Below are 27655 nucleotides of genomic sequence, written 5' to 3'. Positions count from 1 at the left end.
TGGCTGTGTTACTTTTTCACAATAAAGCATTTAATACATATACATTCTCAAAATACAATTAAAGAATACCAATACAACTCCAAACATAACCCCGCAGTTTAAACAGAACATTTTAAAGATGTGCCATTTAGACTCTACGTGTGTCTATGTATGAAATGTACTTGCTCATAGGATTTAAACTCCTGCGTCGGTGCTTGTTCCAAAGCATGACACCAGATGACTGAAGCGGACCTGATCCTGCAGCTCTTTGATCTCCTTGAGGAGCGAATTATTCTGCAAGTTGAACTGTACCAAGAAAAATGATTTTTTTTTTTTTTTTGTCAGACAGGAGATTAAGTTAAAAACAAAAATGTGACTTTGAAATAGATTTTGGATGATAGAGACATATTTTGTCAAATGAACACATCAGGACAAAATCATTGATAAATACAGATACCTATATTTTAATTTTAATTCAAGACAGGGCACTATATACACTCAGTACATACACTCAAATGCTATATTTTTATGATAAATGCTACAGCAAGAGCTCCCGTAAATAACTAATTTGAACAAACATGCTTGTTACTGTTTTACTGACAAACCAAACAGCTTTGTTTTTACTGAGTTTTATGTTTAATTTAGAAACAAATGAAACTGTTTTAGGTTTATCTTTTCATTTAAAAATGTTCTTATTTAGAGATTTCACAGCATTATCAACCATTAACAATAGATAAATGACTATTTCCAGAATGACTGATACAATAATAACATTAGTCCAACTCACCCTTGTGGCGTATTTATAAAACTTCTCTGCTTCCTCCTGTCTGCCAGACTGAAAACATAAAGGGGGAAAAGAAAAATCTGTCATCTAATGGTTAGTTCAAGTCCCTGTGGCCTGGCTGGAAAAATCCAGTTGTGAGCAGTGAAAAGTGAATCTTTGTCTAACTGTGTCCCAATTCAGGGACTGCATTCCTGGAAGGACATATCATAGGGTGAAAAGGTGTGCGTGTCTCCACTGGATCTGAAGGTTAAGCTGAATCTGCTTTTCCTCTCCTCATGAGTCGGGTGTTGCTGAAACAAATACCTGGTGAATATGACAATGTCATGTGATTAGTGGGTGATGGATTGTGGTATACTGGAGACCACAGGATACACCATGCCCCCCCATATTTGGGCAAAGGGGGACCTTATTTCTATGCCACATTTTTTGGCTTCTTTGTATTCGGACAGTGTCAACCTGTTAAGTCAGTCTTGAAATGCAGCCTTCAGAGGAAGCCGAGCCTGAACTGGGACACAGGCACAGTGTACTTTCAGAGCATCATCATCACTCACCCTGAGGCAGATCAGAGACAGGTAAGCCCACACTTCTGCATTCTGATTGTTCAAATGGTTGGCCTCAGTCAAAGCTTCCTCAGCTACACACAGCTCCTGCAGCTACACAGCCAGACAGACACAAACACAACCAAAGCTCATATCCTTCCAAAGTAAATAAAAAAAATGGCTCTCAACAACTCCATGGCTGTATTCAGCACATGAATCTTGTTAGATAGCAGGACAGTCCCAAATACATCCAAGAGCAACCTGGGCTTTGTTCACATTAGAATTAGGACAGAACTTAGTGCAACCCCTCTGTGAGAGTAGGACTTTTCAGTCAGAGTTGAATCACTGTGCTCAATATTTTGGTGAAGAAATAACTTCAATGTCATCTGCCCCTAAAGCCACAATGTCATGTTTTTGCATTTGTATGTCTACATGTGTTCAATAAACAAGATACAACGTGTAAATAAGACCGCTTTGGAGCCTTTCGAGGCAATAATCAAGTTGGATTTAAAAATATTTTCTGGTTGCCATCATTTCAATCATTGTGTGGGAGAGAGAGGGAGAGATTTACCCGGTAACAGGTGGCGCCCAGGCCCAGCCAGGTCAGGCAGGATGGAGACTGCTCACAAGCCTGCAGGTACACAACTTTGGCTTGTTCAAACTGAAAGTGAACAGCACAAAAAGGAGACATTCAGTTACACTGTGTTCATAAATGACTTCATACATATTTGTAGATTTGTTTTACAAGTTTAATGATGTGCTTTAACTTCAATGAAGTGTGAATAATTTGATTTGTGGTTTTTACAGCACAGTGCTCTCTTTACAACACCCTGCCCACACAGTTACACACATTCACAAACAGCAATATAAGAGCAACCTGATCGCAACTGTGCTGCAAAGTAAAAACCTTTCCAGGAAAACAAATTATTCTTCATGATTTTGTGAAATTATGGTATGGTAAAAACTTTCTCTTACTAGAATGCTATTTCCTCTAGTATTTCTGACTTTCAAGTCATTCTAAGATGTATAGGAACCCTGTCTGTAGCTGGTAAAAAATGAAGAATGACTGGTGATGTTTTTAGCCTTTCCTGGAAATGCACCAACATCTCCTGCCCTGACTCATCAGCAGATAGAGTTCACAGTAAACTGTCCAACTGGTCAGATCAGACAGGCTTCACTGCAGTCTGATATCTGCTATCTAACCTTTCCCTCCTGGAGGTAGATGGATCCCAGGCGAAGGACAACATGGTGAGAGTCTGATGGCTGCTGCTGGAAGTTCAGGCTCCGTTCATAGCTCTGCTGAGCCTCAGTGAACTCCCCGCACAGATAGTGACAGTGACCATTCAGAGCCCACGCATCTGCGTCCTGCTCACAAGGTGGAAAACACTTCACGTCAGGCTTCAGATCAGATGGCAGTTATCGGTGCTCATTGCTGTGTGGTCGAATCACATTAACAGTAACAACAGTAAAAAGAGCCAACCTAAAAAGATTCATTGAAATCAACTGCTTCCCTACATCCATAAAGGAGAATGATTCAGCCTTTCAGGAAAGCGTTAATAAGATAAACCTGTGCCACATTTTCTGCCCAGTCCGTACTCATGTTGTCAGATTGTGATTACCTGGTCTCTGTGTAATAGTGCCTCCCTGAGGCTAGCAGTGGCACTGCAATAGTCAGCTCTGAGAAACTGCAAATGGGCCAAATGAAGGAGGTAGGAGACACTGCGACCGCCGTCTGAACACAGCAGTTCCTGGGACAGAGCACGTTCTGCCATCTGACAACAGGAAAACAGTGTTAGCTCTGTTAGCAGCCATAAGACATTTGTTGTCTCATTTGTTGGAGCATTACTGCTGTCAATGTCAGATTTAGATGTAGACATTCAAGATACCCACAATACATGGATTTTCTAGGAGCAACAATAACGGTCAAAGATCACTTTTGCTCCTTAACGCACTTAACTGGGATACACTGCAGTAGTAATGTAGTTTTTAGATTGTTTTGATTCATACTGTATTCGACTGTGAGTCTAGCTCGCTGATCAGCTTGTTAAACCGCCAGCCACAATGTATGTTTTTACCTTCAGGGCATTGTTTTGCAGCAGGAACTGGACCGTCTCTGTGTAGATTGTTGAGAATGTAGCTGGAGCTGATCTGGAACTGACATTTTGTGCTGGAGGCTCTCTGTGCACCGCTGAGTCCTGGTCTCCACACTCTGAGTCTGAGAGAACGAGACGGTAATAGTGATAGGTTACACTGGCAGCTCACAGGACTCGTATTCACTGTCACAGGCCTTCAGATTGAAGTGAACTGAGAGCTTCAGTGAGTGCAAGAAAGACGAGAGATTAGGCAAGTCTTATTTTTAGGTGGTAGTTTCAAACTGTATGCATCTTAACTATGTTCAGATTGGTCAGATTATCATGTGACTGCAGGTGAGGCTACCACAATTATATCTTTGTCAATCAATCCACAAATGCACATTTTCCTGTTTTATGACAATTTATAGCAAATATTACAAATGGAAACCTTCTCATTCAGTTTCAACAATGCAGATCCACAACAACAAAGGGAAACTGGGACCAGAAACACTTCAGAGACAAACCAACCCCCCAAATGACCCTTTCACCAGCACCAACATAACACCAAAGTCTCCTCTAGTATTTCTGCTTTTCTCTCCAAGAACAGCCTTTATATCTTCTGCCTGGTTTCCCCTCATGTGACCACAGAAAACTAATGCATCATCACATTTAGATGAAGGGACAGCATACACTTCTTCTCTGGGAGCTTTTCCTCTCACTGTGTCTTACCTTGCTTAATGTTGCCAGAATTACATGTCTCCTCTTCCTCATGCTGGTCTTTCTTCTTCTCAGTATTCTTCTCTTCCCCCTTCTGCGTTTGCCTCTTTGCTACCTCTTCCCTCAGCTGATTTCTGGCTTCCAGGATGGCCCTCTCAGCCAGGGTGAGTTTGTTCTGGCTCTCCTGGATCAAACCTGGAAAGCAGATGCAGAAATGAGAAAACAGACTTTACATTTTCCAGCATACACCTCTCCTGTTTTACTGCTCAGGGACATTTAGGGGTCCAAGTTTGTGAGGACTGAAACCAAAGTTTGCTAAATGTTGCTGATTTCTAATATATTTGAATGTTACCATTTCATATACTTTCATTATGAAGTATTGTCTTTGGAAATTTACTTTTTTGAGATTTTAAAAAGCCTCTGAAACAACATTTGAAATACTTAAAACTCTGTGCTGAAACCAAACAAATGAATTAAGAATCATCAGCTCAAAGCATGTTTACTCACCTACCTGAGGCAAGGAAACTCTGGGAGATATTGCTGTTTTTGAATTAAGAACAAAAGAAAGGCCACCCTGAACAATTTAACTAATAAAATACACAAAGACCATATCCTCCAGAGCACCTTGAGTGGCTATAACCTCACGGGAGCCTCCATCACATTAGAGTTAGACAACACTGATTGGCTGACATCAGATTTTTCATATAAAAAATGAGTGTTGTAGTAGCAGTCTGTATGCGTCACAGATTAAACAGCTGTCCTCACCCAGCAGTGTCCAGGCCACCACGCTGGGTGGCTCTATGCTGGTGGCTCGCTCCAGGAAGGTCTCAGCCTCCTCAAAACGTTCAAACATCGCTGCTAGGACCCCACACATCATCAGGCTGGAGAAAGAAGAAGATACAGACACACAGGTCCTGACTTCCAGTTCACATTTTTTTGCCTAGAATTTTTTTCAGCTGCCTGTGTGACCGTAACATTGCGTCTCCTTCCAGGATAAGTCAGGGTGGACTGCCTCTGGTTCTACCTGTACCTTTGGTATTGATTTGGTATTGACAAGTGATTTGACATTTCTAGTTGTAGACAATAAGGAATGGCAAATGCAGGTGAAGAATAGCAAAGTCAGTGAGTTATAAGGTTTGACCATTAAGGTTGTTATTGCTGTAGAGAGTACAATGTTCTCTGTTTTGTGGATGCCTGTACTGTAATACTGATCACCTGCTCTCTCCGGGGTCTGCCAGTGAGCCGCTTGGAGCTGGCTCTGTAGCTGTGGAAAAGGAAGTAATTAGGAGCCAAGTCGATTTCTCTAACAAAAGACTGCCAGAGTTTCCAGTGCAAGAGCGTTCCAGAGCAAGCAAGGCGGAGGCTCCACTGCTCTTGGGAAAAATTTATATTGGACTGAGGGACACTGAGTTTGTTGCTTGTGAAACTGAGTGAATTAAGGGTTGTGCTGGCAGTTGAGAATCCGGTCTGTCCGCTGTCTCATGTTTCTACCAGCCCAGTCCGCCCTGGAACACTCTTTTATTGCGAGTACACATTTTATGAACTGTTTTTTTTGTATTTTAATTGTGGAAATTTCAAAATGGTCTAGTTGCTCCCCACTTTGCTTCCCAGGGTTGGCTATTTTTATCTACTGTAATTAATTATTCTTACTTATTGCTTAATAGCGCCTGATGGCAATTTTGCTTTTAATGATGGATAAATAATCAAGAAATCAATCAATCAAACTTTATCTGTATAGCACCTTTCAAACAAGTTATTGCAAATTCAAAGTGCTTCACAGATAAAGACAAGCCAATAATAAGACGGAGCAAATATAGACAGTAAACAGTAAAATAATTTGAAACTAATGCACACAAGAAATAAAAATTATGAAAATGTAAAAAGATCAAATAGATTTAAAAACTATACTAATAATAAAATGGAGTAAAATAAAAATTTGATTATAAAACTAGATAAAATAGATGAAAAAACAAAGACAAATAAAACCGATAAGAGGGAAAAATAATAATATTATTAATAATAATAATAACAAAAGATAAAATAAAATTTTACAACATGAATAAAATAAAATAAGTGAATAAAATAAAGTAAATAATGTCTATAAATCATGCTTAATCAAAAGCCAGGCTAAAGAGGCAGGTTTTAAGTTTATACTTAAAAATATCAACACTTCCTGCTACTCTCAGATCCTCAGACAGACTGTTCCAGCTGCTCGGAGCATGAAAGCTAAAAGCTGCCTCACCAAAGGTTTCATTCGTGCCAGAGGACCTGAGGGGCCGTAGTGGTTGATACACTGTAATTATGTGAGACATATAGGCCAGAACAAGACCATAAAGTGCTTTAAAAACAAGTAAAATAATTTTAAAATCAATACGAAACTGACAGGCAACCAGTATGAGGACTTTAAAACAGATGTAATCTGGCCCTGGTCAGCACTCAGGCTGCAGAGTTCTGAATCAGCTGATTTATAACTGTTTTGGGTAGACCAGATAGGAGAGCATTACAACAGTCCAGCCTGCTCAATATAAAAGCAAGAAATTATCATGATATACAGTAAATACACTCAGGATATAAATATTAAGCTCATCACTATCCTTTTAGACATACAGTATTCATGAAGCCAAACGTAGCAGTAATCAATTGCTTCTCTTCTCTTGTAAATCAGTAACTTTGATATTCTTTGATATTTTATGTTTTTACTGTGTCTGGATCTTTTCTGACCTGGGCTGGTGGGCCTGCTGGATGGACACAGCATCATGGAAACACTCTTTAGCTTTCATGTAGTCTCCAGTCAGCATGTAGAGGCTTCCCCACTCAAACTTGTGGGAGGGCTCACATGGATGCCTCACCACCAGCTGCAGGTAAACAAATACAAAATTTAGTAGCCACTTTGTTAGTTTAACTGGAGTCATTATCTGCACAGAGAGGATCATTGATCACTGCTGCAACATTACTTGTGTCCTCTTAACACAACAAACACACAAAAATAAATTAGTGCTAATCAAGCATTTGATTTTCAGATCTAGAAAAACTGAATAAATGGACGTCTGTGATTGATCAACCCTGCTCATTTCTTTTTTTAATAAAAAAGACCAACTACTGACTAACAAGTATAGTTATGACTAAATAAAAAGAAAAATTAAAAGCTTGTCAGCAATTACTTTTCTTCATTTCTTTTGAATGAATAGCAGACGTATTAGAAAGGTGTTATTGTACCTCCTGGTAGTACTGAGCAGCCTGCTGATAATTCCCAGTGTGCTGAGCCTCTCTAGCGAAAAATCTGAGCTGAGAAGTACTCAAATAGATCTCATCTGGGGAGTCATCATCAACATCCTCTGAATAAATCTGATGAGGAACAGAGGATACAAATTAACATAAATGCGGATGTATGTGTGGTAAATGGAAAATGGTTGCATTTGTATGGCACTTCCTCCCACCCGTTCCCCCACTCTGCACGGCAGCAAGCTACCGTGCAGAGTGCTGGCCTAACCATCCGGAGCAATTTGAGGTTCAGTGTCTCGCCCAAGGACACTTCAACATGCGAACAGGAGGAGCTGAGGATTGCACCGCTGACCGTGTGAATAGTGGACAACCCGCTCTTCCTCCTGGACCAAAGCCACTCCCCAGGGTGTGTGCATATACATGTGTACCCACCTTGTCCATAGCTAAGTGCATCTCATCCACCAGGTAGACATAGAGCTTGCTGACAAAAGCATGCAGATCCTGAGGCTCAGTGAATGGCTCTGTCTGCTGCATCTTGTCACGCACAATCCTCACCACTGCATGCTACACAACGGAAACACACACATGTTCATCCGCTGAAATACACACCGAACAGTCACCAATTGCAGGAATACCACTATTAGGGCAACTAGTTTCAGGGTTCTTGCAAGTTTCATCCATCTACCCGGGACTTGAGCAGCTGTCCTCACCTTCATCTGTTCCTTGAAGGCAAAATATCTCCCAGAGACATTAAGCGCTCCCATCAGCTGAGCCTTCATTTGCTCCCGGCTGCAGTCTTCAGATGGCTTGCATTTTGCTCCAAATAGTTCCTCATACTGGTCGGAAACATGGGTCACCACATTGCCTACCTGCCTGTGGAAGCCCTGCACGGCCTGCAAAAACACACACACCAGTAGAGAGAGTTCAGCAGGTAACACTAATGTGTGTTTCACTGTGATCGTGTGTATGCATATACCGTATATGTGTATATATGTATATATAATTATGTTGGTGTTTTACTCTTTCTGCTTTACTAGGACCCGTTGGAAGTGGAGATCTGGGAGGGATCAGTGCTTTTACCCTGCATGAAACAGACAGATCTCAGCACATTCTCACTCATACTGACTCTCACTCATACTGAATGCAAAAATCCTGGCTTTCTGGTCTACAGCCATGGGGTGTGAAACTGTCGCTATTAAAACTGTATAATTTCATATTAATGACTAATTGACTTCATAAGTGATTTCTTTTTTCATAGCTCAGAAGTTCTGATAGCTCTGGGCCGCAATCCAGCATGACACAGTAACCAATGAAAGTGACCACAGGACACTCAAAGAATTTGTAAATCACATTACCTTCTGGCCAGCTCCTCTGGAGATGTTTTGGGCACCAGTGGTTTCTCTAAGGCAATTTCAATAATAATGTAAGTTCTGGCCTCCACATACATCTGTCATAAAGGGGAATAAAGTGTTAGAATTCTCAGGGCTTTCCAAAATATAGTTTAAGAGGAAGAACATATATTTACAGTCTGTAACAGTATTGAGGATGTTCAATAGTTAAATTGCAGCACAGATGCCAAGTAAACTGTAAACTATGTTTGTGATTGACATAAATACTTTATTGAGGATGTTCAATAGTTAAATCCTGCAGCACAGATGTCAAGTAAACTGTAAACTATGTTTGTGATTGACATAAATACTTTACGGAGTTGCGATGCTTACATTTTCCTCTGTATTGACGTGTGGTTCAGTTTCTGTCACACTGTCAGCCATGCTGTCAGCTGGAGCCATCCTGCTTTGATTGCAAGGTTGCTGACACAATGAAAACAGGTAATGTTAGAGTCCAAGCTTCCCAAACACAACACGTACATCTAACTTAAGGACTTCCAAGGTCACAGTTTGGTGAATTTAAAGAGCTAAAAACTTTGTTGGGGTTAAGACATCACACAGGTTGTCCTTTCTACTCCTGAAATCTAGGTGAATTCATTTGTATGAAAAGTAAAAAACATATCAACCACTCCTTTTTGCTCTAGTTGAAAAGCTCAAAAGCTTTTATGGACTTATTTTATGTCCATTGGGACCTCGCTGACCTTTTTGGCTGGCTCCTTGGAATCCTTGGCTCCCTTGTTGCCTCCATCCAGGGCCTTCCCTGCCCTTGATTTGCAAGAGCCTGCAGCCGAGCCAGCTCGAGCTTTGAGCTGGCTTGCTGCAGCCTTGGCCTGCTTCTTTAACACACTGACACTCCGCTTGGCCTTTGAGTCCAAGATCAATGACAGAGACACCTTTATAGAGACTTAACAGTACAAACACCATAAGGCCAGTATTAGGCTATTTAGTAGACTATCTTAAGTGGAGTCTTTCTTCATGCATCACATGACACAGCAGTGCTGTGTAGTAAACATCCTAAGACCTGTCTCTGTACCGGTCACACAGAGATGACCTCATTAGACTCTTGGTAAGACAGTCAACAAACACATTTTCAAAAAGTGTCCCTTTAAACAGCAGCTGGAAGTCAATTTGTGTATAAGTTATTCCTGGTAGACATTAAGATACTTGATAAATACAGACCCAGATCCAGAACATAAATAAATGAACAAAAAAAATGAACGTACGCAAAGGTTTCAATATGTGTATTTGTTTGACCTTGTTCAGCAACTCAGTTTCAGAGAAGGGCCGAATGCTGTATGCTCCTCGGATGCGGGTAACTCCAGGATACAGCAACCGCCCCATGTCCACGAACGCCACACCATGGAAGGGGATCTGTGGGTCCTCCTCAGCTAGCTTCACACAAACATACACACACACATGTTTAGTTCTGTCTCTCAATAAACATGAACAATTTCTACCACTGAACTTGCTGGTCTGTCATTAACCTTTACTTCATGTTTTTAAACCACATGGTAAGCGTTCTGAAAATGTTTAATTTTAACTATCCACTGGATACTCTACTAAAGCATCACATTAGCTCCAGTTAAACTAATAGCAGACCTGCAAACACTCCCATTTTCCTGGGTTTTTCCCGTATTTTCACCTCCTCTCCTGCTGTGCTCGCATTTTGTTGTTTCTCCCGGAAAACTCACGTAATTTGCATGGCGCTTAACTTTTATTACGAATAATCATCATACACACGGATCCATTAGTTTTGTATGTTTGCCTGACATTGACAAAGTTGCCAGATCGTCTATGAAACACAGTCCACACGCACAGTCCACACATGACATACAATTTCAACCCATCTGTCGCCACAACCCGATTCAAGGGGCGTGTGCACAGCTGCTGTCTGTGCAGGCAGTCCTTCCTCCTGTCCTCTGTCAGCCTCCCTCTGCTGCTGATGTGATTCACTGCCTGCAGTTACAGCTGGTAAAGAGGAGGGGCTGGTTTGTCTCAGCCAGCAGCTAAGTTTACAAGAATCTGCCAAACATACCGGTGGTGGATGGCACACTGCGGGCGAAGCAGTTAAAAATATCACTTTTCTACATGTTTATGCTTGTTGAACAGGTGGTTCAACAAGCATAAACATGTACTTACTGGCTTTGTACTCACAACGGTTTTGTTGCACTTACAATAAAGGGCGTAGTTGTCGTCAACTCGATTAAAACATTATCTTTTACCTCATCCATCCCCTACAAAGGTGTCTCACCAGCTTGGCAGTTTCTGCTGCTTTTCCCGTAGGAGCCAACGACCTCATGATCTCCACCGGCCACAGTCTGCTCTCAATGATCTTCTGACGCAGCCTGAAATCACGGTCAATATCGATTCACATATTTTCATACGTGTATCTACCCACACATTGATGCAATTCACTAACATGCACTCTTATATGTTAATTTTCTTTTTGCTATACTGATTATCATTTGCTAAGCCACTATTGCTATGGCTTTGATGTTTTAATTTCAAACACTGAACCTGTTCTACAGATCACAGAGTCCCAGGTTTATTGCGTAGCCCTGAGGTAAAACCAGAAATAAGTTAAAATGACTTTTCCATGATTTCTGGTTTCCATTCCAGTTGTCAAGTACACTCCGCTGTAATCCTGAAATGTGGTTAATCCTGAATTTCCTAAAAGCCCTGATTTAGCCCCAATGAACTGACCCTGACTTTCCCTGTCTAGAATAAAGCTCTTAAAATTCAAAGCTAATAGGTAGCATCATTGTCAGATAGGAGGAGAAGGAGTGAGATGTGTGTGAAGCTGACCTGGCGGTTCCTCCTTCATCCAGAAAACAGCGCATTTCTGTGTCCCAGCTTACCCTGCTCTTCAGGGTCTCTGCTTCATTACGAAACTCGCGGTCCTGCAGGAACAGTGAAACTTCAACCTTGTAACTGACAATGTAAGTGAACCTGCTTCCATGCTGAGTTACTTTTTTGTCTTCTACAGCATATTTATGACACTAAGGTCAATTTACTTCAGATTTTAAATGTTTTTAAGGCACTTTAACTTCTCATCTCATCAGTCACTGGCTAAGCTGGCATTTACCTTGAAGCATGTCCACATCTATCAAATGAAAGGGATATGTATAACATCCCTCACTCCCACTCAATTCCACATACTAACAGTTTGTGACGGTAACCTGCTATACTGCAAAATCTACTAATACAGGTACCTCTAAACCAGTTAGCTCGCCGTTCTCCTGCTCAATGGGCTCTGCCTGGAAAAAGGCTCCAGGCAAGAAGTGGTTTCCCGGGAGCAGCAGGGCTTGATGGGGCCTCTTCCTCTGTCGGCCATTGTCTTCCTTCTGTCCTCCTGCCTTCAGCTGCCCTTCACAAAACACCAGCATCTGATCTTTCTGAGAGTCAGAGGAACAGTGTTAAGCTCCTTTCACCCTGAAGTAGAGACCTTAAAAAGATTTGAAGTTGGTCTTGAATGAGGCAGCATAGACTATCTGATAGTACCATAACGCAGCATGAGAAACATGGAACATTATATTCAGTAAAATTAAAGAAGACAGATAAAAAGTACAGTGTAACACTTGCCTCTGCAGCAAGTGGGACCTCCAGGGCAGCAGTGTATGTGCACGGAGTGGGAGCAGGCCCAGACAGCAGAGTCCACGTCTCAGGGAGGGAGTAGGCTGTCTCCACGGTGACCTTCAGCAGGTTGGAGGCTGAGAGTTCAGGCTCAGACAGCAATGGATCTGACACACTGACAAACACGTCCAGTGTCGGTTGCTAAAGGGGGTAAAACATTCAGGTTTCTTTATAAACTGTTTGATGATGTTGTCTGCTGATGCCATTATTCAGTTAAAAATATTGGCGTTTCCTTACCTGAGGCCCTGACTGCTTCTCCAGACACTGTGGGGAAAATACTGATTATTATGCATTATACATTATATTCTTTATTTTTAAACTGGACAAATTTAAAGATACTCTGAATGTTTTTTTGTTTTTTTATCAGCAGTGTAAAAGGTTCAGTTTCAGATGTGACAGACAGCGTTGAAACCACTAGCAGGAATGTATAAGAGGGTGTTTCAAATTAAAAATAATTAGCTGTCTTGGCTTTTCTGTGTATCAGCTACTTGTATCATGATTCTTGATTTACTGCCAGACAAAATGTCATAATGAGTAAAGCTTTCCAATTACCATACTGTAGCCTTGTTGTGATCTAGAAGCCTTAAGGAAAATAAAATGCCCATCTTACCACTTCTGGGCAGAAAACACTGGGTGTGATACTGTCTTAATAACAGTGCTTTTCCATACTTTCAACTCAGCTCATTTATGGTATTTTCTTTCCAAAGTGGATTATTCAAGTTCCATTTCATTGTACACAAGGAGGTTTGATATTCACCCAATCTGGAACTGTTCCAGCCCTATGAGTTCAGATGGGATTACCTTGCTCTTCCACATTGAAAAGGCTTGGCTGGCCACCTGCCTCTGTCTGGCCCTAGCTGCTGTCTCCACATTCAGGCTGCTCTGTGACTGTAGAACATTCACTGATAGATGAGGCTGGAGGCAACATGTCTCATCCACTAACTCTATGAACTTTACTAAGGGTGGTAATATACAATGGATGAAATTGTATATCATATTATTTTGCTATATAAACATATATTGTGAGATGTCCATAATGCTAATACATCCAGCAATATTCAAGCAATAGCCACAGGTGCCTCATTAGGTGTGATAGAGCAAAAAGTCTAATAACTGACAAATCATCGTCTAGCTATAAATATTGTCATATTGCCCAATCTTAAATTAAACCAAATTTCACCTCTCATAGCAGCAAAAACCTTTCTACATCCCTCTTAAGAGCCTAATACAATAATTACATAAAGTAATAATAGTGTGAATCAGTTTATATTTCTAAACATGACATTTTTACAGTATTTTTCCCTTATTGATAGTTAGTTGATGGTAAAGAGTGACAGAATATATAGGGATAGAGAAAAGTAAGAACTGTGGCAAAGGTCACTGGCTCAAATAGGGATAGTTAAAATGCTTTTTACTCAGGATACATAACTCAAATTTAGGAGGCAAAATTCAAAGTCAGAGAAAAAAAATTCAGTGTACAAACAAAATTAAAATTCAGAAAATGTAATTAAAATTCATTTGACACATAGTTTACATTTTACAACCAAAGTAAGAATCGTATGAAAGACATCAAAAATCTAGCACCAGCTCATCTCACTGGTGAGTAACTCAAGCAGGTACAATGATCTTTTGTCAGTATACCTGTAAATTAATAGTAGTGATATTAGAGTCATTAGCCAACCAACCTTGCTGCTGGAGTCCTGGGAGGAGCCCTTGGCTGGGGAGCTGCTGACTGGATACAGTGGGATTGTGGATGAAAGGCTGCACTGACCTGAAGACAGAAGAAAAAAATCATTCAGATAGTGGTTGATTTTGCTATCACTATATTCCTGGTGTTAATAATCTGGTAAATCCCAATTGTTAGATGGAAAATCATGTCATTTCTAACAGGCAGTTGTACCTTGCAGCAGTGGCAGCAGGTCGACCACAGCTTGGCCCATCAGCGATGACCTCGCCTCCACTTTCTTCTCATCAGGCAGGAACTCCGTCACCGTCACTGACCGCAAAAAAAACCACACAGTGCTGCTATTTAGCAATAATGTGTTCTTCTGAAATCTAACAGCGATGATAAATGTAAACAGCCAGAGTAATAAAACTCTTCATTAAAGGTTTTGAGTCGATTTTGTTTTGATTTCTGCATTGCTGTGGTTTGGGTGAGTAATTATGTTAATAAATCCTTTAATAAGGCAGGATCCCAATTGAAGTGCTTCCAGTTATTCATGGCATCCAAAAACCCGAATCAAAGTATTTTCCATAATTTTAGCATGTGTGCAGTTTTCTATAAATGTATCATCATGGTATTATCACCAAGGTGTGGCTATCAAGGAGAAACTGACTGCTAAATGTTCAGAAACCTCTGTGTCAGAGACTGGTTAGCTCAGCTGTCAGTTCTGTCAGATATCAGAAGACAAAACATTTTCTAACTCAGCTTACTTATGATCGGTTTGTGGGCGATATCACTGAGAGCCAGAGCATCACTGGAGCAGTGGAAGCTGCAGGTGAAGTCGTAGTCGACGCGCTGCTCCACAGGGTCAGCCTGCTTCTTGTCTGACTCTCCCAGCACCGTACCATCCAACTCCACCCGAACAAAACTCTGGAAGCTGTCTGACTTTTTTCCTTGCTGAAAGAAAAGAAACAGAGCTGTTAGAAATTAAATGTTTTTCCATCCAACACCTTTTAAGCCTCATCTATTCTTACAGCCTTTTCAGGGTTTTTATTTGCTCCCGATGTAAGATTAGCCTTTATTGTCTCCCTTAGGAGAAATTTGTCTTGGGCATTCGAGATGCCGGTGCCAGTCATTTAATTGCAAGTACTGAGCCGTAATCCAATGTTCAAATTAACAATACAATCATGCCAAAAACATATTGCATGAGTCTTAGCCATTGATATGCTGTCAAACCCTTATGGGGCATTAGTTTGGCAGGTTAGCAAGGCTGATGACTCTGGAAAGAAAAAAGGTCTTCTGTTTGCTGCTCAGTTAGAAAATATATGTATTTTATTGAGAAATAAAGTCTTAATGCCTTCCAGACTGTTAATGGCTTTAAACCATAACGCTATAACACAAACAGTCAATAATAATGACTGTAGCGTAATAGATCTGTCTATGTTTTCGATACGCTAACTTTCTTTCTTTTTTGTTTATTTAATTAAAAGTCACAATGCACATTCACAAACACTCTTTTAACAGTTTATGGACGGGTTGGCAGTTCTTAAAGTCTGTCTTAAAACAACAATCAGGTACCCAAATGCACATTGAAACAGGTTTTTCTTGCTGTAATCATTCCTCTTGTTCACACTGACCATTAGAAGATCCCTTCATAATGCATTTACAATGTAGCCTAAGTGATGAGGGCCAAAAACCCAGTCATCCATCTGTGCAAAAATGTTTTTAGAAGTTTATCAGAAGCTAATATGACGGTTAAGCCGTCCAAATGAGTCAAATCAAGTAGATCTTTCAACGTTACAGGCTTTTTAGTGCCCAAGTCCCTCTTTTTGTTACTATACTTCCACCACAGCTCAATAGGGAAACAGGGAATTTGATGCTAATAAGTCTGTAAATGTGGCAGATATCCACTTGATATGACTAACTCAGACTGCTTAAGCCTCATATAAGCTTCAGATAAACTTTTAAATGCATTTTTGCAAAAATAATTGTGTGGACACACTGTGGATTTTGGCCCCCACTACTTACATTGAAAACACATTTGAAGGGGATCTTTTAATAGCCAGTATTTATGAATTATTACAGCGAGGAAAACCTCTTTCAATGTTCATTTAGGCACCCGACTGTTGTTTTAAGACAGACTTGAGAAACTGTGAACCTATCCTTTAAGCTAGCGGTTAGCAGCCTAACAGTTACATTTCTGTTGGTTCAGCAGTTGGGTCATTAAAGTTAGCGTCATTTTTGTTAGTTAACCGTTGAATTAGCTTACCAGGTTATTTCCACCAATGACAGTTATTTTTATGGTTGCATTTTTTTCTGCTGTATTTTCAGGCGTCTCCATTGTGCAGACAAATTGTAGACTGAGTTAACTAATCGATATTCTGTTTTGTGCCTTAGTTGCTCCTTTGCTAGATACGCAGAGTCCCGTTTCCATGGCAGCAGTGCAACACATGGTGCGTTCAAGAGAAATCTGAAATATCTCATTTGGACTAAAAGACCATCAAACGCGCTGAAACATTTTTGTCGGATTAAAACAATCTATACAAGAGCATCAGATTCCCTGGAATAAAACAAAATTACATCAACAAATGACATTATACATTATTTCTGCTTCTATTGTTGCCACTGCATGCTCTCACTGCAGATTATTTTTTTAAGATTCTGCCTTTTGTCGTTTGTCATTTACTTGTTATTTGAGCTGCAACAGTTAGTCGATTAACCTGATCGATCAGTCGATCGACAGAGAATGAATCTACAACTGTTTTGATAATCGAATAATTGTTTTTAGTCATTTTTGAAAGCAAAAATTCCAAACATTTTTGGTTACAGCCTCTCAAATGTGATGATTTTATGGTTTTCTGTGTCCTCTGTGATGGTGAATTGAATATCTTTGTGTTTTGGACTATTGGTCTCACAAAACATCTGAAGACACCAGCTTGGTCTGGGGGAATTTGTAGAGAAATTTTTCACTGTTTTCTTACATTTTGTAGACAAAACTACTAATCGGTTAACCAAATAAAATATTCAGCAGATTAATAAATATCAAAAATAATCATTAACTGCAGGTCTATTTGTATTTAATATTCAACAGTAAAAGAACATTTACACATAATAGAATATGCTCTTTGGTCTCCACTGCAGCAGGCAAATGTAAAAAATTTTAGATCTTCATGTTGGATCAAAGTAAGAAGCAGAAGTCTGTTTTGCTGATCACAGTCATTATTCACTAAATGAGCAGCAGCAGCATTTCTCTACCTACTGTATTCATTAAGGCTCAGAGGTAATATTAGGTTGTGTAGTAGAGCTATTGGAACAGCAGGGGTCACTGCTCTCAAAGGAAACTTAAGAACAAAATCTCAACATATCTTATATTATTCCCTTGCTGGTATGAATGTTGAGTGATTAAAACAAGTTGATTGATTAGTCTCAGTGCCTCTCAAATAACGTAGAAAGGTTTCTTAGTCCATCAAAAGCTCACAATTTAAAATGACCACATGTCTTTGTCTAGAGCAACAATGTTCCATATTCAGAAAGTTGATGTGGAGATATTTTATCAATCCTTAAACAATTTCTGTGACTAAAAAGCACAAAACTGACATTCTTTTAGAAAACACTGTGAAACGCAGCTGATATTATGTTAGTTCTTTGTTATTTGTATTATAATCAATTTATTTTAGTTTTTATACCGTCCCTGCCCTATTTTATAATTCTAGATGGATAGGATGCCCCTAATAATCAGAAGTATTCAGATTCAGATTTTCTCTAATCTTTGATTTTTGGTGAAATATTGGATATTTTTTTTAATGACACCAGCCCATTGAAATAAAGGCCTTTTATTTTTCAAACCTACCTTGAGTGCCTGGACCTTGATTTTTTTTGCCAATTTTTTGGTCATAATTCTTCTGCTCTTCTTCATTTGGACATTTATTGAAATGAAACCATGTCAGAAGTTTGAGAGATTAAATGAAATACATTAAAGATTCGGTTCATCGTTGCAAAAATTACATTTGCTTTCAGTATCTAAAAATTTGGAGAAATATAGATTTGTTGGATATATGTTGTGTAAAATTTTGATGTGTATTTCTTTAATCTTATTGGTAAGACAGAATTTATATAGTAATAGTCATGCCCTCTGCCAATCAGTACCTATAAAAATGTTGTCACAAAAAAGTTTTCCTCCATAAGTAATTTTCCTTTTTTTCATCATATGTATTACGTATATGTTTATTGTTGCATTCATAACGTCAATACCATCTATCCTCAGTGCTTCTTGAATTTGAAGATTTAGTAAGGTGCAGACCACAGCACTTGTCCGTGGATCCTCCGCGACACAGGGGCGCTGTAACTCCGGATTACCGCTCTCCTGTTGCCGTTATCCTTGCCGTTATCTCCCCTCGATGCTATCCTCCATGGGATTTTTTGTCCTAGGATGGCAAAGTCATGACCCGCCTTTCTGTTCTTCTGATTGGCTGACCTTGATAGTCTTACCCTAATCCCAACCAATCTCACCTCTCGTGCCTAAACCTAACCAACCTTACCAAAGAAGGTAACGAGTACTAGCCAATCAGAGGCAGAGTAGGGCGGGGCGTGACTTCGCCGTCCTAGGAAAAAAAAACCGTCTCCCTCCTCCATAGTCTAAACAGCTCAGCTAACGAACTACTTCCGGGCGTTTTTGTTATCAATGATTTTGCCACTTGTGTGAGACTAAAAACACTGTTCTCGGTGTTTGTGTTTTGTTGTTGTCAAAAATGTCGTACAACTACGTGGTAACAGCCCAAAAGCCGACGGCGGTCAACGCCTGCATCACAGGTAAATTATCCGTAGTGGCTTGTTTTCTCCTTCTCGCGGTGAGGAAGCAGTTGCGTGCTAGCTGAGCTCCCGCGCTACAAGTCAAGAGCTCCAGACGGGCCTGTAGTAGCCGCTAGCTTTTGTGATGCTAAGTCAAATGTTTACTTGCTAGATAAGGCATAGTTATATGTTTGCAGCGGATGGCACGCACGTCTCTTACTGGGTTTTATCATGTCTGCTGTAACGCATCACTTAGACGATCCAGTGAAGCTTTACTCGGTTCTTCTTGTGAATCTAACGTTTGATGTACCTGATATTTGGTGAGACTGCAGAGCTGAATGCGTCTCCTCTAGCTGACAAACCATATTGTTATATCACCTCACAGTCGATCCAAACCGTGTGAAACATGAAGCCAGATTGTCCTTGGAAATACGCGTTTTCTATCTAATAGTACCACCTTATGAGCCTGTGAGCTGATGTCGTCGATTAGATCTATGAAGGGCCACAAAATATTTCATGACACACGACAAGTTGAAGCTGATGCTGAAACCACCGCATGGGCATTAAAGCATTTAACTGTCTCATACCCTACGGATTACACACACATTTCACATCAACATAACATTAAAGGATGGGTTCAGTATATTTCAAGTCGGTCTTAAAACAACAATCAGGTGCCCCAAATGAGCATTGTAACATGTTTTTCTTGCTGTAATCATTCCTCTTGTTCATACTGATCATTAGAAGATCCTTTCATAATGCAGTTACAATGTAAGTGATGGGAGACAAAATCCACAAGCCTCCTTCTGCATAAAAATGTATTTAAAAGTTTATCTGAAGCTAATGTGAAGCTCCAGCTATCCAAATGAGTCAAATCAAGTAGATACCTTTCAACGTTACAGTCTTTTAATGCCAAAGTCTCTTTTTTTGTTACTGTACTTCCACCACAGCTCAACAGCAAAACACAGAGGGAATTTGATGCTAAAAAGACAGTAAATGTGGCAGATATCCAGTTGATATGACTAACTCAGATTGCTGAAGCCTTATATAAGCTTCACATTAACTTTTAAATGCATTTTTGCACAAAAAAACTGTGTGGGTGCACTGTGGTTTTTGTCCTCCATCACGTACATTACAGTGAGGAAACCCCCTTTCAGTGTTCATTTGGACACTTGGCTGTTGTTTTAAGACAGACTTGAAAAATTGCGAACCCATCCTTTAACGTAGACTTTGACGTGTCAGATGTGTGAGTTGTCTCTCTTAACGTCACTCTTAACGTCTACTTTCCTTTTTAATAATGTTCCTTGTAAGTGTAATAATATGATGCCATGAGTTGCATTCTCTGTAGTCATCCCCATATCAGTATGAAAATGCTTCTCTGGCAGCTTTCCTCCTATTTTACAACATACAGTAATACTGTAGATTTATAACTCAAATGTTTACAGACAGACAACACACAGATATAAAATCTGCAACATTAAGTTATCGTCATTATTGAAAGTTAAAATTATTTCTTTAATTGGCTGAATAACTGTGAAAATGTTAAAGAAATGTGCCCATTTTACATCAAAGCCCAATAATTTGCCATTTTGCTTGACCAACAGTCAAAACTAATGACATTGAAGAATAATCAAGTAGTTGATTGACAGAAAATGAATTGCCAACTATCTTGATATTTGATAATCGATTAATCAATTTGAGTAACCCTTTTTAAGAAGAAATGCTAAATGTATCTTGTTCCAGCTTCTTAAATGTGCATATTTGCTGGTTTCTTTAGTCCTTTATGACAGAAAACTGAATATCTTTGGATTAGGGACTGTTAGTCAGAACAAAACAAAACATTCAATAATGAAATCAATAATGAAATAAACAATAATTTAAAAAATCATTTGTTGCTGCCCTAATTCAATTTATTCAATTTATAACCAGCAAATGTTTGATATTTGTACTTGATGATGAATTACTTGCTGTAAATGATTAACTATTCAGTAAAGAATTTGGCCAGTTGATGATATTTGTCCATCTTTTCTCATGCCGCTCTCATCTAAATAACAGCATCATTAACATGTTGTAAATGTTCATTTGTCTGTAGGTCACTTCACCTCTGCAGAGGACCTGAATCTGCTCATAGCTAAAAACACACGGTTGGAGATCTATGTTGTCACAGCAGAGGGGCTCAGGCCCGTCAAGGAAGTGGGCATGTACGGCAAGATCGCCGTCATGGAGCTCTTTAGGCCCAAGGTAGGTGTTGTGCGTGTGTGTGTGTGTGTGTGTGTGTGTGTGTGTGTGTGTGTGTGTGTGTATAGTTGGGAACAGTGTGTAAGTCTTCTAAAGTCTGTCTTTATGTTGTGCTGCAGTAGACTAGTTTCTTGGCAAATACATTATAATGAACTGTGTGTTATTTGAGAAAGAATACACATCACTTACTACTTACACAAACTAAAAAAAGAAGAAGCAGGATGCTGCTAAGGAGGCCCCTGGGGCCCTGAGTGTTATTAGATGCGTGCACTACAGACTGCAACTTAATCTTGATAAGATAACACTGAAAGCAATGGTATATGGGGAGCAAAAGTCATCAGCACAGCTGTTAAAAAGACGCTTTTAAAAGCAACTGCAGCATCCATCACAACAATCACTATTACACCACTAACAACCATTAGTGGTTGTTATAAATGTTGTCTAGGAAAAGAAAAGAAATAATCCAGGAAGAATAGTTAACTGTTAACTAACTAACATAGACTTTTCGTGTCTGTCTTCTTATAGTTTGTAGTTTTTGAGCTGGTTTCATGAAATTAAAGAGGGTTCTGCATGTTTGGTCTGTGTTGACGTTACTGTCTTGTTGTCTTTTTTTTATCAGGGTGAGAGCAAAGACCTGCTGTTCATCCTCACATCCAAGTACAACGCCTGCATCCTAGAATACAAACAGAACGGGGAGAGCATCGACATCATCACCCGTGCCCACGGCAACGTCCAGGTGAGTGAGACAACAATACAAATATGATGTATATTTTATGTTGGTATATGTAATATTTAAATGAAAAAAATATCGTCTCCCGCACACTGTCAGCACTCAGGGTAAATGTATGCAGTTGCTACGTTTCTGTTAAGCCTTCAACACCTTCATCGGGCATTTCACACATGTGACATGATGTGATGTGTCTGATGATTTTGGCTTTACAAAATCGAAAATACTGAATAAATTTACCATAATTGCTGATAGTGTGTGTTTTGAACCATTGCTTTATCTGCTACACGCCTGTCTGTGTACATGTATGCAAAGACCACTTCTTCTAAATGTCAATTTTGATTCAGTTTTTTTTATGTTTCATATGAAGAGCAATATGTATTTTGATCTTCTTTCATCAACCTTGGTCAAATACGCTAGTCCATACTTTAGAGCTATAATAAAACCTCTCTAATAGAGCTGTGAAGTGGGAAGGGCCACTGTTTTTTCCCTTCTTGTATTCCCATGGCAAATATTTCTTTAAACAATCTCCTCAGTATTACTTTACACAAGACTCTCACAGATAATGTAACACTCCTATAGGTTTGTATTATGGACTGACCATTAGTTTCAATTACTTCAACGTTTCTACAATACCCATGAGCCTCAGCCACCGTTGCTATGGTGAAGAAGCCCGTCAGTGGTGCAAATCAGAGCATTAATAAATTCAAAACTCTTAATTACTTTGTGCCATCAGCTGCTGAATTCACTCAAAAGTGACCAAAAATTAAAACCAATTTGACTCACACCACAGATTATAAACAGGGGTTCTCATAACCGTGATCTTTAGCTTCTGCCCGCCATTAGAGGCGCACATGACTGAATTTTAAGCTCGATGATTGGCTGTCTCCTTGCCATAGAAGAGCTCAAACTGTGAGTATGTGTGTCCCACTGTTTTTATGACAAATGTTAATATAATACAATCAAAATAGTATATTTTAATCTAAACTTTTAGCACCTTTATTTGCTTTAATAGGGATTATATAAGTGAAGTTTGGGAGTTCTGATGTTTATTGATATTTTAAAGTATAAAAGCTGCAAATGGTTTACCAGCTATACTTCATTCAACAGTCTGACAACACACCAAATGTGGGTTTTATCTGCAGTGCACAACAAACCTTTCCAAACGTCTTTTTCAGGATCGCATCGGGCGTCCATCAGAGACAGGTATTATCGGAATCGTTGACCCAGAATGCCGTATGATTGGCCTCCGGCTGTATGACGGGTTGTTCAAGGTGATCCCATTGGACCGGGACAACCGTGAGCTGAAAGCCTTCAACATTCGTTTGGAGGAGCTGCAGGTCATCGATGTTCACTTTTTGTACGGTTGCCAGGCGCCAACTGTCTGCTTCATCTACCAGGTACCGTTGGAGGATCGGTGCTGGGATGTGGGAGTGCTGTTCAACATAAATCTACATTCTTGATTTTAAAATATTAAAGATGCATTTAAAACCATATCTATTGAACTGTGTTCCAGCAGTTGTAGTTTTCAGTTTAATGTTCGGCTAAAATATTAATTGATTAATGAAAATAATGATCAGCAGATGAATTTATAATGAAAATAATTGCCCAAATACAAATTTTCTTGAAATGCTTTGTAATAAGTTTGGTTTTGAAATCTAATCTGGTGTCTTCTTGTGCCCCGTCGCTTACTGTAGGACCCCCAGGGTCGCCATGTGAAGACCTACGAGGTTTCTCTGAGGGAGAAGGAGTTCAACAAGGGCCCCTGGAAGCAGGAAAATGTGGAGGCTGAGGCATCTATGGTCATCCCAGGTAATGCAGTGTTTTTGCTGGTAACATTTTGCCATGGCGGGCTGCCAAGGCAAAATCTTTGCTGCCACAGGAAAAAAAAAAAAAAATCATGACAGAAGTAAAAAAATGTTCTGCAATCAATCATCTGTAAGGTGGTGATAAAACTCAGTCCGAGCTGTCTTAAGTCAGTCATTTTTTTGTCTTGACGTTCTAATAAAATCAAAAACAGCAAACAGGAAGCAGCAAGCCAGGTAGTTACTAAGGTAATGGCTGAAAAAACTCTCAAATACCATCACACAAACTGCTAATATGTGTATTTTTAACATTTTGTCACCACTACAGAAACACTAGCTAACTGCTGAAGTATGATAAGGTTGTCTGACGTTGACTGCTGTTAGTTATTGGTTTGATTAATGGTTTAACAATATGTGTTTGTATTGATTACTGAAGGTGGCTGATCAGGCTGATTATCAGCTAATTGTACTCAGCTTCTAACGGCATTATGCAGTAAAAGGTCGCCCTTTGTGTGCATGTTTTTTAAACTACTTTCCTAATTAAACACGGCGTGCTCGATGGTCCCAATGAAACTTGGAAACTCAGCGTTCTGGTTGCCCTTTAGCTTCCCTTTTTACACAGTCAAATTAACCTTTATTCACCCAGAAAAGCTAATATTTCTCTGTATAAAATGACCACCTCTTTCTGTCAGCTACTGTGTTTCCGCAGTGTATTTACTGTTTTTTCACACATGATTTCAGGCCAGCTGGAGGAGTTAAATCTGTGATTTTCTGCCTGTGTAATTATCCAGGCTGCTGCTGTTTCTACTGTATTTCATGCAGGTTGTAGGGTTTCCAAACAGATATACTCCCAACATCCAGCAGCTGAAAGTGCTGTGTCCAGATAGGAAATAGTTGAAGGAGGTTTTCTGTGGGCAGCTGTATAGACTGTGTAGCTGTTTTAACGTTGTAAAAATACCTTGTTTTCCCACATAACCTGGAAAACCTGGAAATTTAAGGCTGATATGATCTAAGAAACTTACAAGACACAAAAAAAACGTTTAATGAAAATGAGTTAATAACAGGAATAGTCAGTGTGTAGTGTCTGTTGTTTCTCTTCACAGTTCAATCAACAGAAAATAAAACACCACAAATAGTATTATTATTATCATCTGATTTTTACCTACTGTATATGTATTGTTTTTCAATCAGATTTTCCTTCATTTAAAAAAAAAAAATCTGGGTTTTCTGTTAAGTAAAACCTGATAATAATGAGTCCGATCCTGTAGTCAGTAATTCATATTTTTTGACATAAGATGGTAAAATTGGTTGTGACATCAGCTTGAGCTCAGGCTTTACATCCTGCGGTTGGAAATATTCCAGCAAGCAGCAGCTTGTGTGACAGAAATGAACCATGACAAATGTTCCAGTTTATAAAAATATGATAAACCACAACACAGCACTCAAAGATTGTAGTCATCCAAAACAGAATAAAACATTTAATAGTATTTTAGTGTAAATCAACAAACACAACAGCTACATGATGCTGAGAATCCTGAAAGGAAGCAATTTAAGGATTTAATTGATAGTAACTGGTACATATAATTGATGATGAAAATATTTGTTGAATCCAAGCTGTTTAAAAATAAAATGCAAAAAATAATCTTTCTGTGAAATTGTATAGGTTTATATTTAACCGTGTTGTCTGTGTGCTTGTATTTAAGTTCCAGAGCCATTTGGTGGAGCTATAATCATAGGACAAGAGTCCATCACCTACCACAATGGGGACAAATATTTGGCCATTGCACCACCCACTATCAAGGTAATAACAGCAAGTAACGGGCAAAAAAAGTGCTTTTTTTCCCATCTTTTTCATTCAAAACGTCATTTCATCACAAATTCAGGTATTTTAACACAGCCGTTGCAGTATATCACAGTGTTTATTTGTCTAGTAAACCAAGAATAATGTTATTTTCTCAGTGTGATGGGAGTCTTGGTATTTTCCTTGTCATAATCAGGAAGTAAAGCAGCAGGATAGCTCTTTAGCCCATGTCATATAAAGCTAGTAACTCTTTATTATGCCAACATATAAATGTTTTGCTGAATTTGTGAAACCCCGGTGAACAAGTTTGAGTTAATGTATCGTGAAGGATGTTGAAGTTGCATTTAAAGGCAGTTTTCTAACCACTCCGCTGATGACTTTAGCTCCCCATACACCATTGCTTTTAGTGTTATTTCATCAAGATTAAGTCGCAGTCTGTACTGCTCTGTACACATTTAACAAAGCTCAGGGCCCCAAGGAGCTCTTCAGCAGCCAACATCCTGCTTCTATAATTAGAGAATGTTCTCTCGACGTCCCGCTGCTCTTTGGTACCGTGGCCTCATAAATTTGGCAGGGAACTTGTCATATTGTTCAGATATAGTAGCTTCTCCTTCATTAGAATATTCAGCAGGTTACGGTTAAGTGTAGATAACAGTTCAAGAACGAGACCTTTCAAAACGTAATGGCAAAAATAAGTTTCGCACATTCGAGCGGTGGTAATTTGTGCTCGTCTGCCTGTAGTGTTTGAAGCATTTGGAGACGGTTTTGTGTTAATGCTAATGGGTATTCAAACTTGAGTGCATTTGTGTTTGCGCTCCTGCCATCAGGCCATTTAAATATCAACTGCTAAGAGCTTACTTTTTTCCCCACAATTAATTTTATTGTCTTTATTTTCCCGTTCAGCACTCATGAAAATATTTGTCTCAGATGGAGAAAGTTTTAAAATTCACAAAATCTTTTTACTCGTGTGTGTAGGCTGCAACAGGATCGCCCTACTTGTCCTGCTGTTCGGACTTTGAACACCATTAAAGTTTTATACAACTTTATAATTATAGGGTCTCGAGAATAAGTGTTATATATCACAGTGCAGTAGGTAAACTCCACTTGTGCAAACAAGACATAACCACCATTCAACTAAATATCTATACATGTTCAGTTAATTAAATGTTTTGCTGCACTCTAAAGTACTGACACCCCGTTATTGGTTGTGTAAACAAACAATGCAACACTCTCAAGCAGATGTTTGAGGGAAGAGGTGGAAGGGTTTTTTTTTGTTTTTTTGTTACTATGTGATACTTAATTTGCACCTACTGTAAAATTAGAATTCAGCTGAAACACACTCGACAGTGTCAAGAAAACTCAGAAGTATATTCTTTGACACTTAACAGCATTTTTGGCAGCTAATTACTGAATTGAGACTGTTGAGAACAGAAGGGAGGAAAAACAAATGTGAGATATCAAAAAGTTCTGCCAGTTAAATGTGTCTCTGCTCATCTTATATATTTTTATACTGGTCTGTAGTAGACCAGCAAACTGGTTTCGCTTGTTGAATCTAGCAGACTAATTACCTGCCATTCGGGGGTGGGGGGTTTGGGAGGCTTTGAAAATAAAAGTGAATCCACGGTTTGACAAAAGATGTAAGCAATAGCACAGGCAGGAGGATTTTGAAAATGAGTTTTGTAAAGGTTCGATCAAGTGAGAAATTGACTCAGCTTTTACAGTAGACAAGGACAATAACAATACCTTCTGTTAAATGAGAAGTAGAGCAGGCTCAGTCACACTATGTGATTTTAATGCCAGTTCCAATCATGACTACTATTCTTCTAAGCAATTGGCCAGCTTATCTGGTAGTTATAGTGGAGACAGGAGACTGTGGCTCTTCCAGCAATTCCAGACCCAAAGCTCTGAAGATATTTTTCTAACATGTTGTTGTCAGGCTCATATTGCTCGAGAAAGCCCAACCAGAGGCCTGTACAACGAAGCGAGATTAGTAGGTTAGCCAGCCATCTTTGGGCTTAACTTTCCCAGTATCACGAACCTGGCTCACTTGGATAAATCACCATGGCAACTTATGCTGAACAGCTAACTTCAGAGGATCGGATCACAAGCTGTCAACACCCCGAACACTGACAAATCAAATCACTGGAAAAATAGAGTCATCATTCCTACGGGAGCCTGACATGGACAAAAATCAATGCAGTATATACTTTTATATGTCGGTAGAAACATTTTATTGTTCCAGGCTTTCTATTCCTACTCAGGTTTTAAAACAGAGCTTCTAACAAACATAATGAAGATT

The 27655-nt window shown here is 39.4% G+C and overlaps 2 protein-coding genes across 5 annotated transcripts in view; one reads left to right on the top strand and one right to left on the bottom strand.

Annotated features, from left to right (window-relative positions):
- Positions 1–8: 8 nt before the first annotated feature.
- On the bottom strand, positions 9–16440 carry cfap70 (cilia and flagella associated protein 70). 4 transcript variants are annotated; one of them, XM_044355163.1, is made up of 28 exons: positions 16267–16440; positions 14768–14954; positions 14235–14330; positions 14020–14105; positions 13136–13222; positions 12572–12598; positions 12284–12475; positions 11914–12096; positions 11507–11601; positions 10953–11046; positions 9956–10093; positions 9403–9564; positions 9035–9124; positions 8669–8760; positions 8334–8394; positions 8024–8206; positions 7746–7877; positions 7308–7436; positions 6792–6946; positions 4857–4972; positions 4104–4286; positions 3378–3517; positions 2922–3074; positions 2506–2667; positions 1874–1963; positions 1315–1416; positions 767–814; positions 9–285 (listed from the first exon to the last, which is right to left on the bottom strand). In XM_044355163.1, exons 1-28 carry the CDS (start codon positions 16336–16338, stop codon positions 175–177), a joined length of 3366 nt encoding a protein of 1121 aa, XP_044211098.1. In that variant the 5' UTR covers positions 16339–16440; the 3' UTR covers positions 9–174. The 4 variants fall into 4 exon arrangements, with proteins under 4 accessions (XP_044211098.1, XP_044211113.1, XP_044211105.1 ...); XM_044355178.1 differs by having other exon boundaries at positions 6813–6946; XM_044355170.1 differs by having other exon boundaries at positions 13136–13216.
- A 2186-nt stretch (positions 16441–18626) lies between these two features.
- The window catches only part of ddb1 (damage-specific DNA binding protein 1), a 48520-nt gene continuing 39491 nt past the window's right edge, over positions 18627–27655 (top strand). Inside the window, exons 1-6 of the mRNA XM_044355149.1 lie at positions 18627–18806; positions 20878–21026; positions 21643–21759; positions 22929–23150; positions 23448–23562; positions 25259–25356. Coding sequence (XP_044211084.1) covers positions 18746–18806; positions 20878–21026; positions 21643–21759; positions 22929–23150; positions 23448–23562; positions 25259–25356 — 762 coding nt within the window. The 5' untranslated portion in view covers positions 18627–18745. The remainder of the gene's footprint in view (positions 18807–20877; positions 21027–21642; positions 21760–22928; positions 23151–23447; positions 23563–25258; positions 25357–27655) is intronic.

The sequence above is a fragment of the Thunnus albacares genome, chromosome 1 (genome assembly GCF_914725855.1).
Source record: "Thunnus albacares chromosome 1, fThuAlb1.1, whole genome shotgun sequence".
In the NCBI taxonomy this organism is placed as follows: domain Eukaryota; kingdom Metazoa; phylum Chordata; class Actinopteri; order Scombriformes; family Scombridae; genus Thunnus; species Thunnus albacares.
This window is presented reverse-complemented; position numbering and strand designations above follow the sequence as displayed.